We start from the raw sequence: 12,459 nt of genomic DNA, 5'->3' as shown, positions 1-12,459 counted from the left end.
AAAGGAGAATTACGGCAGCTGCACCTGCTGTTGGAAAGGGACATATAGCCTGCACGAGGCACGGCACTGTACTGAGAAAACGCTGTCACACTGTCAAAAACTATTTGTGCAGCAGAGGAAGTAGCCAGATATTTTACTAGAGCAAAGAGTAGCAACACAACTGTGTAAAAAAAAAAAAAAAAGACATCACAAATAAAAAAGGTGCCAACGCCAAAATGTTATGTACGTTTCAAAAGTAAAAGTAAAGTTTTATTCATTTTAACTTCATACCAGAGCACTGCATTACATTAGTTGTTGCTCTGCAGTCTTTTTTGTAGTTAATTACTTGTACAGCTTAACAACTCATGAGACACCTTTGAACTACTTATTCAACCTGAGCTCAGTTCAATCCCATTTTTAAAGGCAGCAGTGGAATTTACGTTAAGTTGAACCCTCTTAAAATGGATTTACAACAACAATGGATCTGTAACTAAAACACGGTTCAAATATTCTGAAAATAGATTAAAAATATTAACAAGCCAAGCAACCAGTAACTATAACAAGAAGTGAGATAATGTAGAGCAGCAGCATAAAATGGAAGTGAAGTACAAATATCTCAAAATTGTACTGTGCTTTAATAAATACACTTATATTATATTGTATTATAAACACAGAGAAACATACCTTTGTCTAATATCTTTTAATATAAAAAAAAAAGATTAACAACAAAAATTGAACAAATACAAAAGGAAATGTGGAGTATGTACAGGAGTCAAGTATTTCTCAGTCATTTTCGACATAAAAGAGCAGAGATTAGCTGGTACTCCCTAATTAACCCGGGACAACGGGTTAACAACTTCATTTTGTCTTCATACCTGCTATCACAATGTTTCATTCCATGCAGTGCACATGACACAGAGATACTGGATATTGTATCACTATTTCATATATATACACATCTATATATATGAAATACAGAGAAATATTCCATCAGCTAAACCAAATAGGTAGCAAGCAGAGTCTTTACATTTCTGCTGAGTGCCTTTTATATGATCAAGTATTATAGGATTAGTCAGGTTTGAGAGCCAACCAACACAATTAACTTGCTAAACAGAGATCAGTGACAAGGTGCAATGTGAAAAACACAAGTGCCTTTACACAGCAATGATCGAGAGACTAAGACATCAATGCACTTAAGTGTAGCTAAGAACAGGTAACGTGTTATCCATTATAAGTGAATGCTTTTAAAGCACAGGTGAGGTGCCCAGAAAACAAGCATTTCTATAGTGCAAATTAAGCTGAAGACACAGCTTGGTATGATATTAATCACCATCGTTCAGCGGACAATGCCCCGACGCTCATGTAGATCTTTTATAGAAAAGGTTTATGCATCAATTGTTTGAGGCTTTAAAAGAGACACTGCTCAACATAAACACATGTACATATTAACTAACATTATTTACAACTGAAATACAAATTGTCAAATGAAAACTGTTACTTTGAGCTCCTATTGCTTTGACTGGCAGTTCTCTGTGAAGTAAAGTCGGCAGCAACAAGCTCCTCCTCCCCCACCGACGCTCTGACCGTCACTCTGTGAGAGCGGGGACAGGCCCCCTGAACATCTGTCCCCCTGACACCAACATCAAGACTGCAAGTTGAACTGAGGAAAGTTGAGCAGAGGGGTCAGAGGTCATCTTTTCACCTTTGCATCCTCCTTGATCTTCCAGAACATGAGCTCCATGCAGGCACACGCGTCTTCACTCGAGTCGTGGCCCTCCACTGAAAACACAAGGAGAAAATGATTGTTGTTGTAGCCAAATACAGAGGCGGTGAATTTAAAATGTATACAACAAGGATAATCCAATAGGAACAGAAACAAACATTAAATTTGACTTCTGCATTCTGCAACTCATCCTAAGCATGGAAGTGTCCTAACCAGACCGTAATATCTCAGAAACTCATCAAGAGGAGTGACGGAGGAACAATACTTTTTAAAACGTTGAGACAATTCAATCAGTCGAACGAAAGTTGGGTTTTTTACAATGTTGTTGCATGACGACACCTGCTGGTGATACGGAGGAACTGCAGTGCAACTTCAGTGGCGTTCACTGCTATGATATTTACTATATTACTATCACTGGCCTGGGAGAATCCTACTGTTAAGTCTTCCATGCTTACTATGACAACTTTCTACTGTCATGTTCCTTAAAAGCCCCACAGTAGCCCCACGCATTCAAATGAACAGGTATCGCTCTTTGAATTTCCCCTTGTTTCACCATTTTTTATTTGGGGCATAAAGCTTTTGAATCCACTGCAGCTCTATAAAGCCCATTAAGACATTGGGCTACACACGTGAAACCTAACATTATTTTGACTTAATCTTTTGAAACTTATTTATATTAATAAGACTCGTCTGAATCTGTGGGCGATGCTAAAAAGAAATGTGCTGTACACATGAAGATGTAGAGCTGTTGACTGATTGCATTCAAACAGCAAAAGATGAACCAATGTGATGAGTCGATTACAGAGATTATGTGATCATGCTGGTCAGGGGTCCGGTTGTGTAATTGGGGCCATGTTCATGTGACGGGGGATTATGGAAGTGTGCAGTGTGGCTGATAAAGACACAAACAACACAAATAACCCAATATCAATAATGCACAATATTGGGCTTAAATAGTTTCTGATTAATTGTTCTCACTTCCCAGTTTACTTATTTGAAATCCTACAAATTTGATCATTCATGAAATATTGATACACATTAGTTGATGAACCTCACTAGTCAGAGCACCTATGCACATGAAGAGTATTCATTACAAAATATGAAGGAACACGCATTAGATGTTTGAACTAGACAAACTTTTTTGTTATGTCATCACAAAAACTAATGGAAAATAGTCTTTAAAAAGCAACATAACCACTTCTGCAAGCTCTGTGCGATTTCCCCACCGTTGTCCTGGATGATGCGTTTAAGGTGTTCGGCCATCAGGTTCCTCAAGGCGCGCTTGTAGGGCAAGCCGATGCGGTGCGGGAACACGATGGCGGTGTCGATGACTGAACTGTGGATTAGCTGGAGGCAAGAGAGGTTTACATCAAGAGGTTTTCTTTTATTTCCGCACACTAGGCTGCGGAAACACAGCATCTAGGCCTACAAATGTAGATAAAAAACAAAAACAAACACACAACCTTTCTTCCTTTGAAAACAAGAATGTTGTAGTTATAAGATCCTTGAGTTTCAGCTGTAATTGTACACAAAAGCTACTAAATGAGGTTTTGTTAATGGCGTGAATTATTTTGCCTGATTATTTGCACTGGTGCTAATCTACATTTTTGTTGTGTCAGTACTTGTTTAATGTGGAATGACAATTAAGTTGAATCCAATCCATCTATTTTTTATAACACATACTTAAGTATGAATCAAGCCGAGATTTAAACAATTTAAATAAAACTAATTTGTCACCAGAGGAATAACTCACAATGTTGCAAAAGCTGCCAGTGAATTCATCATTTCAATAAAATATCTTGCAGATCAATGAGGGGCCTCGATACCTTGAGAGCGAGGAGATCGCTCTCCAGACTGTGTCCTATGAGGATGGATTCAGCACTGAACATGCTGAGCAGCACGGCCTGAACGTCCCTCAGAGTGATGGTGGCGCTCTCCAAGTCCTCCTCCGTCACACCTGAAAATCTGAGAATTACATTTGAGATTTGCAGTACATACTGCGTTTAAAACACTGTGACCCTTTCAAAGACACATTTAAGACAGACGTACAGCCGACAACTTAAACGCCGGCAGTTAAATCCAATGACGGACGCGACCCACGTGGCGTAGAGCCTGAGAGACAAACTCACCGCGTGTTGTAATCGACCACTTTGCTTTCGGGTTTCACAAATGTATCGTAGATGACTTTCAACTGGGAGTCGATGACAGTCACCCTGGTCAGCTCCAGGCCCTGCTTCGTGTAACACTGTTTCAGGGGAGAGAAAACAACAGTTATTGGGACTAAGCCTAGAAAATATAGTGACAGTGACAACTTTTTATTTTAGTTTTATTTTGACTCATAAGCACGGAGTCTCTCCCAGTCTCATTCTTATCACACTCGCCTTTAATAAATGAATTCTCGATTCAAACACGCACACGATATAGTAAACAAAGGCCTAAGTTTGCATTCAGCAAGTAAAAACCTGTCTGGCTCACCATCTCACAGTCCAAAGCAAACACCCCTCCGTTGCCATCTGGTGGTAGAGCTTTACTAAACGTAGTGACGTAGCCATCGAAAGTCTCTTTACGCCCGTCCTGAACATGTTGCTGTGGAACAGAAAATGTTTGGGGATGTTGAGATAATAAGCCTACATTAGCCCAATAGGTCATGACAGTCCATACAGTCCATTTGGCTTTTAACTTGTGAAGAAGGTAAACTAAAGACTGTTTGAAAAGAATGATACCTTGCAAACTTGGCAACCCGGAGCACCGACAGCCGCAGCGCAGCAGCTGTAGTTGGTCTCCCATCCTCCGGCGCCTGACAGAGAAACCAGGGAAGAACAAGGAGGACCGAGGTAAATAAAAGTTGAGGAAAGTAGAGGGAATATGGCAGCATTAATTAAAAGAAGAAAAAAAATGTGCTTTCATAATATCATCAAAAAGGCAAACAAACGCACCTTTACTTCTGCGCAGCCGTCCCCAATGAAAGCTACATTCCTCTTTCCGTACACAGTTGCCATTGACGTTGATCTTATACTCAGCTCCACATCGACAGCATATCTTGTTCAACGCTGGAAAAAACATTACACAGTGTCAGCTGAGAGTCAAATAATTGTTGACATGATTTCGTATTAGTTCCAGGCGAGGTGAAGGTCACTCACGGTCTGAGGTGGCCTTTTTCTCTGGGAGGTTATAGATGACAGCTTTGCCGGAAACCTCAGGATTGGTTCTCGGGTATCCGTGCTCCTGGAGCTGCTCCTCCGTCATCAAGTACGCCTGCAGCTTCCTGTACAGTGTGGCTCCTACAGCGAGACACCGCAGCGAGTTAAGCTAAAGCTGTTTATGTACAATGAGGTGTTAAAACTGACACTGCAAGGGTGCATAAACACACAAAGGAGATGAAAAGAGAACAAAGTACTTATGCATGTGGCAAGTACAGTACATGTTAGGGCTGGGCGCTGTGGCCAAAAAGTCATAACGGTATTTTGTATGATTCTGGCGGCATCTCGGTAAAAACACATTCATTCATTGACGCCGAAAAGGGGGGACGACAGCAGTGTCATTTTATAAATGTACAATTATTAATATATCACAAACGGTTGTGTTGTGGTGTTTTACTCTGTTAAAGAGCGCTGTGGGTTATTCATCGTTGTTATCAAGTTATAACCTTGACTCCGTCCGCTACGCCCACTACAATAATATTTAGAATTTTCAGTTGACCAAGCAACCTATCACCACCTAATTATGGATTATTTATGATATAAAAATGGGAATTGTCTTAGATTAGTAGCATTTCCCTTTTCAGCATTACTACAGTCTTGAATGTTCCCTCTGACCTTTCTCTTGTAATCAGGACCTACAGATTGTCACATGTTATGTTATTTTAACAGCTTCAGTGTTTTGACACATCACCAACAATAACAGTTATTTCAGTGTTTTATATTTATATTTCATCAAGGGACTGAAGAAAAAAAAAAGAATGAGAGAAAAATGGAAAGAGAAAAATATGTTGAAGAAATACGTCCATAACAGCTTTAGAGAAGGAGAACTGAAAACACTGACTCACTCCTGAAAACGTACCAGTGAGTTTCTCTTCCAGCTGTTTACCCATTCTGTTGACAGTGAAACTGGTTGTAGCAGCATGACGACCTCCAAGAACCTCTTCGTGTGACTGAGCCCTCTTGTTGGCAACTAACCCTGGGTTCTCTGCAGAGAATCACACACAAGAAAACACCTTACAACAGAAATACAGCTGAACTCACGCATAGTAAAAAACTGCAGGGCTTTCACAGAACGCAGTTACTGGCACATTTCAGCCATCCTTAATGTTGTGTGCAGGTTCTTGTTGAGGAAAGCGTCGTATACGTGTTGAGTAAGAGCAGGTACTATGAGGTATACTGCACGGGGGCCGGAGGCGCGTACTCGTGACAGGCGATGGACATGAGGTGCTCTTGCTCCGCAGCTTCTTCAGAGCGTTGACCGCTACGTTGAGGTAGATGTTCTTACTGCTGCTGCGCTCATACACCAGTTTCTCCTCGTCGAGTGCCTGAAACCACAACGTGTTCAACTGAGGCTCTTATTCAATGTCCCCCCTTCATTCAAGACAGGGTGTGACTGGAGCCTCACAGGACACTTTCATAAGAAGCATTTTCCAAACTACCAGTATAAAAGCTTCATAAGCTAGGCTAGGTTTATGTATGGCAGGTCGGAAGAAAATACACAGCCGTCCACAGGTGAACAGGGTGTTAATCTTACCAGCTGGAAGGCAACGTCCTCTGATGGGCAGAATTTGACACATTCATCTATGAAAGTGGTGAGGTAGCGCTGGCGGACGTTGTTGGGAACCTTGGCCCCGAACTCGATAGGGATGACGGGGCGCTTCAGTGAACTACTCTGAAAAGTTCAAAACAGAAAGAGGACATCAAATGAATGGGAGCGATAAACCATCTCCAGCTGCAGGAAACTTCTCTCTTTAGAGAGAAAGCCCTCCTGTGCAGGACACTGTTGGGGCTATGAAGGGAGGGATGGGCAGACTTGACAACACAAAGCAAATATTCAGGAAAAAAACACAAAACAGCGGGCAGCTTTACCAGATCGTGTGCCCTGCGCATACCTTCATGGTGGGTGTGTGTGCCATCCTCTTCTGCGTGACGGTCGACATAGTCTTGGGCAAGATGCCAGCGGTGGTTTGGGCCTTGACGGTATGCTGGGTCTGGCTGGGGGATAAAACTCGACTGGCAGCTGGTTTAACATCTGCAGGACCTGAGGAGACACACGTGACTTTCTACTTAAACAATCAAATTATTAAAGGAAAGCGATGGTCAACTTTGGCTAAGCATCCTTCCGAAGTTATCCTGCCCCAACATAGAACGTGCAGCCACTCGTACTTGTTTTGGAAGATGTTGTCGGCGGGTTGGTGCGGTGAGCTATTCTCTTCTTCTCTCCAGAAAAGGAGGCCACGGTGACTGAAGCAGACATCTGAGCTGCTTGCTGCTGAGCCATCTGCATACGCTTGTAGCAGACCTCCTGGGCGGAGAGTCTCTTGTGCGGTCGTGCCACAATCGCTGCGTCAGTCTGATTAAAAATAAAGTAAAAGCACGTGAAATAGTAAAAGTTCCATTTTTTTTTTATTAATACAGTAAATTATGCAGCTGAAATGACAAGGATTAAGTAATGTTATTCGTTGGCTTCCAGGATTAAAAAATAGGTCTATGACTGCAAAGTGGTTTTGGATGAAGGAACTGAAATGTGCAAGTTGAGTAGTGAAAGAAGTAACGGTACTTTCCACAGGACAGCTACCTCCCTGTGGAACACACAACTCTCAAATGATAATATGAACAAACAACTGCATATTAGCAAAAAGTTGGTGATGCATGGCTGCACACGTTAAAAGTTGCATGTTTAGGTTTGATTTACCGTTTAAATGGAGGCTGTATTTTTACATCTATGTTTAGTTAAATTGGTTAATATAAAATATAATACTAAGAAGTTTGTGTTTGCAATAATGATAAGGGCAAATTAACATATAATTTATGATCAGTTAAGAAAAACACAGAATGACAGTTTCCAATCAATAACCTGAGCTCTTGTGTATATTCCTCAAAATGACCTGACCAAAAACAAAACAGAAATATACTGCAGCTTAAATGAAGCTCCCCCCAAACAAATCCGAAAATTCCAAGCGTGTCATCAAAAGAAAGCCAAATATCTTTTTTTTTTTTAAACATTTAAAAAATACAGCATGTACTGTGCAACCATTTAATATTGTTTTTTTAACAATTGAACGTAGCTTATTTACATTCCTTATGTTGTACATTCCCATGTGAAGTTCGTACTCCTTTAAAACGATTTCTGTTCCGTTCACAGCCTTTGATAATGGGGTCATTGATTGCTGTATACTGTGGTGAAAGCATATGTTGTGACTTCATGACCGCACCAAAGAACAAAGAGAGATCAGGTAAAACTCACACTTCCTTTGGCAACAAAATGGGAGACTCTCTTCTTTTGACCGGGAAAGAGGGTGGTTAAAGTGCTCTCTGTGCTTCTCTCGTCGTCCGAATGCCTAGAGGGCTAAACGGGCACAACATGTTTCACTGGCCTGTGTGCATGTGACAGAGTAACAACACATACCGTTTGGTAAAATGATCAAAACAACTTGGCAAGACAGAAATACCTGTTTAGTTTGCCTTCCCTTGTCTTCTGTCTTCACGTCCTTGGATTCATTGAAGATCCGCAAACACTCCTCCATGGGGTCGGAGTCGAAGTCCAGATCGTCCTGGTAACTAGAGAAGTTGATAGTGACCTCGTCGTTACCTGCCCCGTGGCCCTCCGCGCCGCGGACCCCTTCGTCGTCGGAGGAAGACGGAGTCAGCTCGGACACTTTCCTCTTGTTCAGACGGCCCCTCTTCAAAGCATCAGCAGACTTCCTCACCAGCACTTCTTCGTCATCATCGTCGTCGTCGTCGTCATCGTCATCATCATCCACCACCATCGGTTCAACCTCCTCTGGGCTCTCATCCCCAAAGAGATCCGCATGGCTAAGACTCAGACTTCGCCGTTTCTCTTCGCGCCTTTTCCTATTTGGTGAGCTTATGTTTGGCTTCACCTTGTCTTTACTCCCTTTAATGGAACTGCTGCTGCTGCTCCCACCACTTAAACTGCCTTTATTAACTTTCTTTGCATCCTTTTCTCTTTTACTGCTATGAAGTTGACCATTTTTGTGTTGGGGGTCCTTGCACTTGCTTTGTTCCTTTTCAAATACCTTGAGTTTCTTGCTTTCCCCGGAACCATTTTCTGTAACTCGAACTCGTTTACTCGAGACCGTTTTGCATTTTTCCACAGCTTTGACCTGATCATCACTTCTCTTTTTGTCTCTGCCTTCCCTCTGAACTTTAGCAAGTGTCTTAACCGTAGTTGTGTTTGTGCTATTGTCTCTTTGTCCATGACTCTTGTTCTCCTTCTTTGCATTGTCCTGGGTTGAGCTCTGAATTGACCCTTTGTCTTTACTGCTGCTGCTGCTACTACTCTTTCTGTCAGTTGATTTGTTTGCTTCTTTTCCAAGTTTATGCACTTTCTCAGATTTGCCACCTTTCTTGGAACTAGTTTGACTAACCACCTTCTTTTTCTCTAAACCGTCCTCCTCTTTCACCTCTTCCTGGAAGTCTGAGTCCATGTCCTCTTTATTTCTTTGTGTCAGTGCTTTAAGGTTACTTTCTCTCCCATCCCTCTCCTTCCCCAAAGCACCCCAAAGGGACCCACTATTGCTTTTTTTCTGCTGGAGATTACTAAGCAAAGTGGGTCGGTACTCTGTTCCAGAGCTTTCCCCATCAGACTCAGAGATAGTGTACTTTTTGGAGTCTACAGGCGGCTGCGGAGTTTTTCTCAAAGCGACAACATACTCCTCGTCTGACCTATCCGACAGTTTGTGCTTCTTTCTCAACTCCGTCTTAGAAGCCTGTGCGTCCCGATCCTTCTTCCTTTTTGCTGCAATTCCTGCCGAGTAGTTAGACATTGGATCGTACTCCATGTCTGTAGATGGTTTTGAATTATCCACTGTGTATTTACATTTAGAGGAAGATGTGCTGTACTTTGGACTGGTGGGAGGAGACGGGGGTGGATGCGTTTGTGTCCGAGATAACAGCTTCCTCCTCGTAGTAGGAACATATTCCATGGAGTTACTATTTTTTCCGTGGTGGTCTGAATCCAAGGTATACTTACTGCAGCCAGGTGGGGGGTTATAACCTCCAGATGTCATCTGATAACTCCCAGGGTCATACGCCATGTGGGAAGGTGGTGCTTTCCTTTTAACAGAACTAGATAGTGATCGTTTTTTGCTCTCGTTGGGATCATATGGTTCATCCCCAATTCGAGAGAGCTTTCTTTTCTCCTTCTCCACCTCGCCGCGGACCTCCTCGATGGCCTTGTTGACCATTTCCAGGGCCCCGCTGAGGTCCCCCGAGTCAGGAGACTTTCCATTCTCCTGCACCTGGGGTCTCACCACTTCTGGGTTGAAGGGATCATAGCCTTGTTCTAGAGGAATGCATGAAAGAAAGTACCAATGTTAACTTATTAGTAGGTCGGTCGGCCCAAATATTTGTACCTTACTAAAGGATCCATTTAGTAACAGAAGGCCTCCATCAATTTCAATTTCTGCAGCCTTACATAAAGAATTTCGGTAGAGTGACTCTTTTAAATTTAAGTTTAGATTCTGGGATTTTTACTTTTTGGCACTCAATCCAAGGAACATACTCGACAATATGCAACTTCAGCACGCTGAGATGTTCCATGGCTGAATAATATTAGAATTATCCAACCTATGAATGTTAGAAATGTCTACAGCGTCAATACAAACATCTAGTGAGTCAACATTCTTCCAAGCGTTTTGTTTGGATGCCACAAGTCCAATAAACATTAGGGTTTTGCTACCGGACTGATGGGCACAGGGAACTCGTGTGTGAATACACATTCATTTACGTTGGTTATGTTACATGTATGTTCTGTTCTGTTTAGGATGTAACATGCGTTAGCATGCTCACAATGTGGTACCAGGTACTCATTCTAAATACTGTGCTTTGTTTCTTTGACACTTCCTCGTGTGGGCTCAATACATCGGTTACTTCGTTCTATTAATTACCTCAGTTCATCTTAACCATGGGGACCATTTTAAAATAAAGCAGTGTTTTTTTTTGCCCCCAAATTCCCTTCACACCGTTAGTGCGACGTGCCAATCCACACACGCGTGGTCTCTGCCGACAGATAAAGCATTCAGGTGAATGGACGGGGTTCAGTTGAAGAATACTCAGCACCTTTCTTCGAGGCGTGAAGGTCCTTTTGCCTTTTAACATCCGCCGGTGCTCCGCAGGACGCGCGTCTCTGCTGGCGGTGCCTGAAGTGGCAGTACGGTCTGTTACACCCATTTCTGCTTCCGTTGCCTTCGATGTACTCCGTGTAAAACGGGCAGTCAATCCCTCGAAAAAAGCCGGTGGATCTCAGCATTGTCCCCCGGTGTCGCTCTCATGCCCGCGTGAACACACTCGACGCGCTTCCTGCGTGGTATTTCAGTCGTACAGCGGGAGCTTGAGGAGGCGACGGAACAATAACAGAGTCTCTACGTCGCCATGTTGGATTGGTTTTCGCGTGTGAAGTCTCGCGTGATTTCTGACGTGTCGCTCTGCATTACGTCAGAGGACGTAATCTCAGCCTTCCGGATGTGAACGTAACGTTCGGCTGTTCAATTTGACCCCTGACCGAACAACAGCTAGCGAAAGAAACGTCGTGTTCTATGTTAAATCATTAACATGTAATGCAATGAGGGTATGTTGTAAAGCCAATGCCATATGAATGAACATGCTCAGTTATCGGTCTGATATCTTACTAACCATTAGCTCATTATCCGTATTAACGGAACAGGCCTGTGGGCAACACGGCCTTTGTTCAAGTCAAGGCTTAGCCGGCGTTGCAAAATAAGACTGACACATTTTTCAGCGTTTTATTTCACAACAATAAATGAAAGGGGTTGGTCTTGCAGTTGTAGCAGATGAAGAGCTCATAATCCTTGCAGTCAGTCTGGATCTCTTTCACAGGAACTTTTTTTTTGAGGTGTCAGTAGGAAAAGGACAGGTGTGTTTTATTAACATTACAGCAACTGCGTTAAGATTTAAGTGACACCCACGTTAGTCTTTTTCCTTTATTCATAGAAAAGTAAATCGACAACTTTACATTTTCTTTTAGAACCCTAGCAAAATGTTTTATAATCAGTGAGGTGAAAAATACTGCATAAAGACTACAAACGTACCTCTGGCCATAAAACAGACTGAGACATCTTAAGAACTAATGAGACCAAATGAAAATGTTATATTAAAAAAATTGTTACCAGTTAAAATGTCAGCGGTGCTTTTTCCCCACACTATGGAAAGTCAAAATGACTGAATATATTATTTACTTTTCAGTTTACTGACATAACTTACCTTCGGTTGCTGAGAATTTCAAAATGCATTAGATTTGCCTCAACTAGCCCAATACAGCTGCAAAAAAAAACAATTAAAATGTTGAATTAAAATTAAAACTTTGAAATTTGCGGTTCGTAAATTGGCTTTAATTAGCATTGATTTCCAAATCATTCAACATTAAACAAGTAATTGTACCGAGTTTATAGACACAGTGAACAGGTAAAAAATTAAAGATTGATAAAGCATCCATTTAACAAGCCTTATCACCTTCATTCATTGTGATGAAAATCACACAGGTTCTGAAAGCTAGTTCTAAAAACAAATTTAAAC

At 42.0% G+C, this 12,459-nt stretch overlaps 1 protein-coding gene across 2 annotated transcripts; it reads right to left on the bottom strand.

Moving 5' to 3' along the window:
• Window positions 1-664: 664 nt before the first annotated feature.
• rexo1 (REX1, RNA exonuclease 1 homolog) lies at window positions 665-11,382 on the bottom strand. Of its 2 annotated transcripts, none has more exons than XR_013468595.1 (16): window positions 10,987-11,339; window positions 8,355-10,210; window positions 8,150-8,251; window positions 7,069-7,255; window positions 6,795-6,943; window positions 6,437-6,574; window positions 6,104-6,227; window positions 5,762-5,887; window positions 4,843-4,983; window positions 4,639-4,752; window positions 4,426-4,499; window positions 4,178-4,288; window positions 3,832-3,947; window positions 3,529-3,659; window positions 2,929-3,049; window positions 665-1,758 (listed from the first exon to the last, which is right to left on the bottom strand). XR_013468595.1 is itself a non-coding variant. In XM_040184590.2 (16 exons), exons 1-16 carry the CDS (start codon window positions 11,174-11,176, stop codon window positions 1,670-1,672), a joined length of 3,777 nt encoding a protein of 1,258 aa, XP_040040524.2. In that variant the 5' UTR covers window positions 11,177-11,382; the 3' UTR covers window positions 665-1,669. The 2 variants fall into 2 exon arrangements, 1 of the variants encoding a protein (XP_040040524.2); XM_040184590.2 differs by having other exon boundaries at window positions 3,529-3,667; window positions 10,987-11,382.
• Between the last annotated feature and the right edge of the window lie 1,077 nt (window positions 11,383-12,459).

This window comes from Gasterosteus aculeatus, chromosome 8 (assembly GCF_964276395.1).
Source record: "Gasterosteus aculeatus chromosome 8, fGasAcu3.hap1.1, whole genome shotgun sequence".
NCBI lineage: Eukaryota > Metazoa > Chordata > Actinopteri > Perciformes > Gasterosteidae > Gasterosteus > Gasterosteus aculeatus.
Note: the sequence above shows the minus strand (reverse complement) of the source record. Positions and strands in the feature narration are given on the sequence as shown.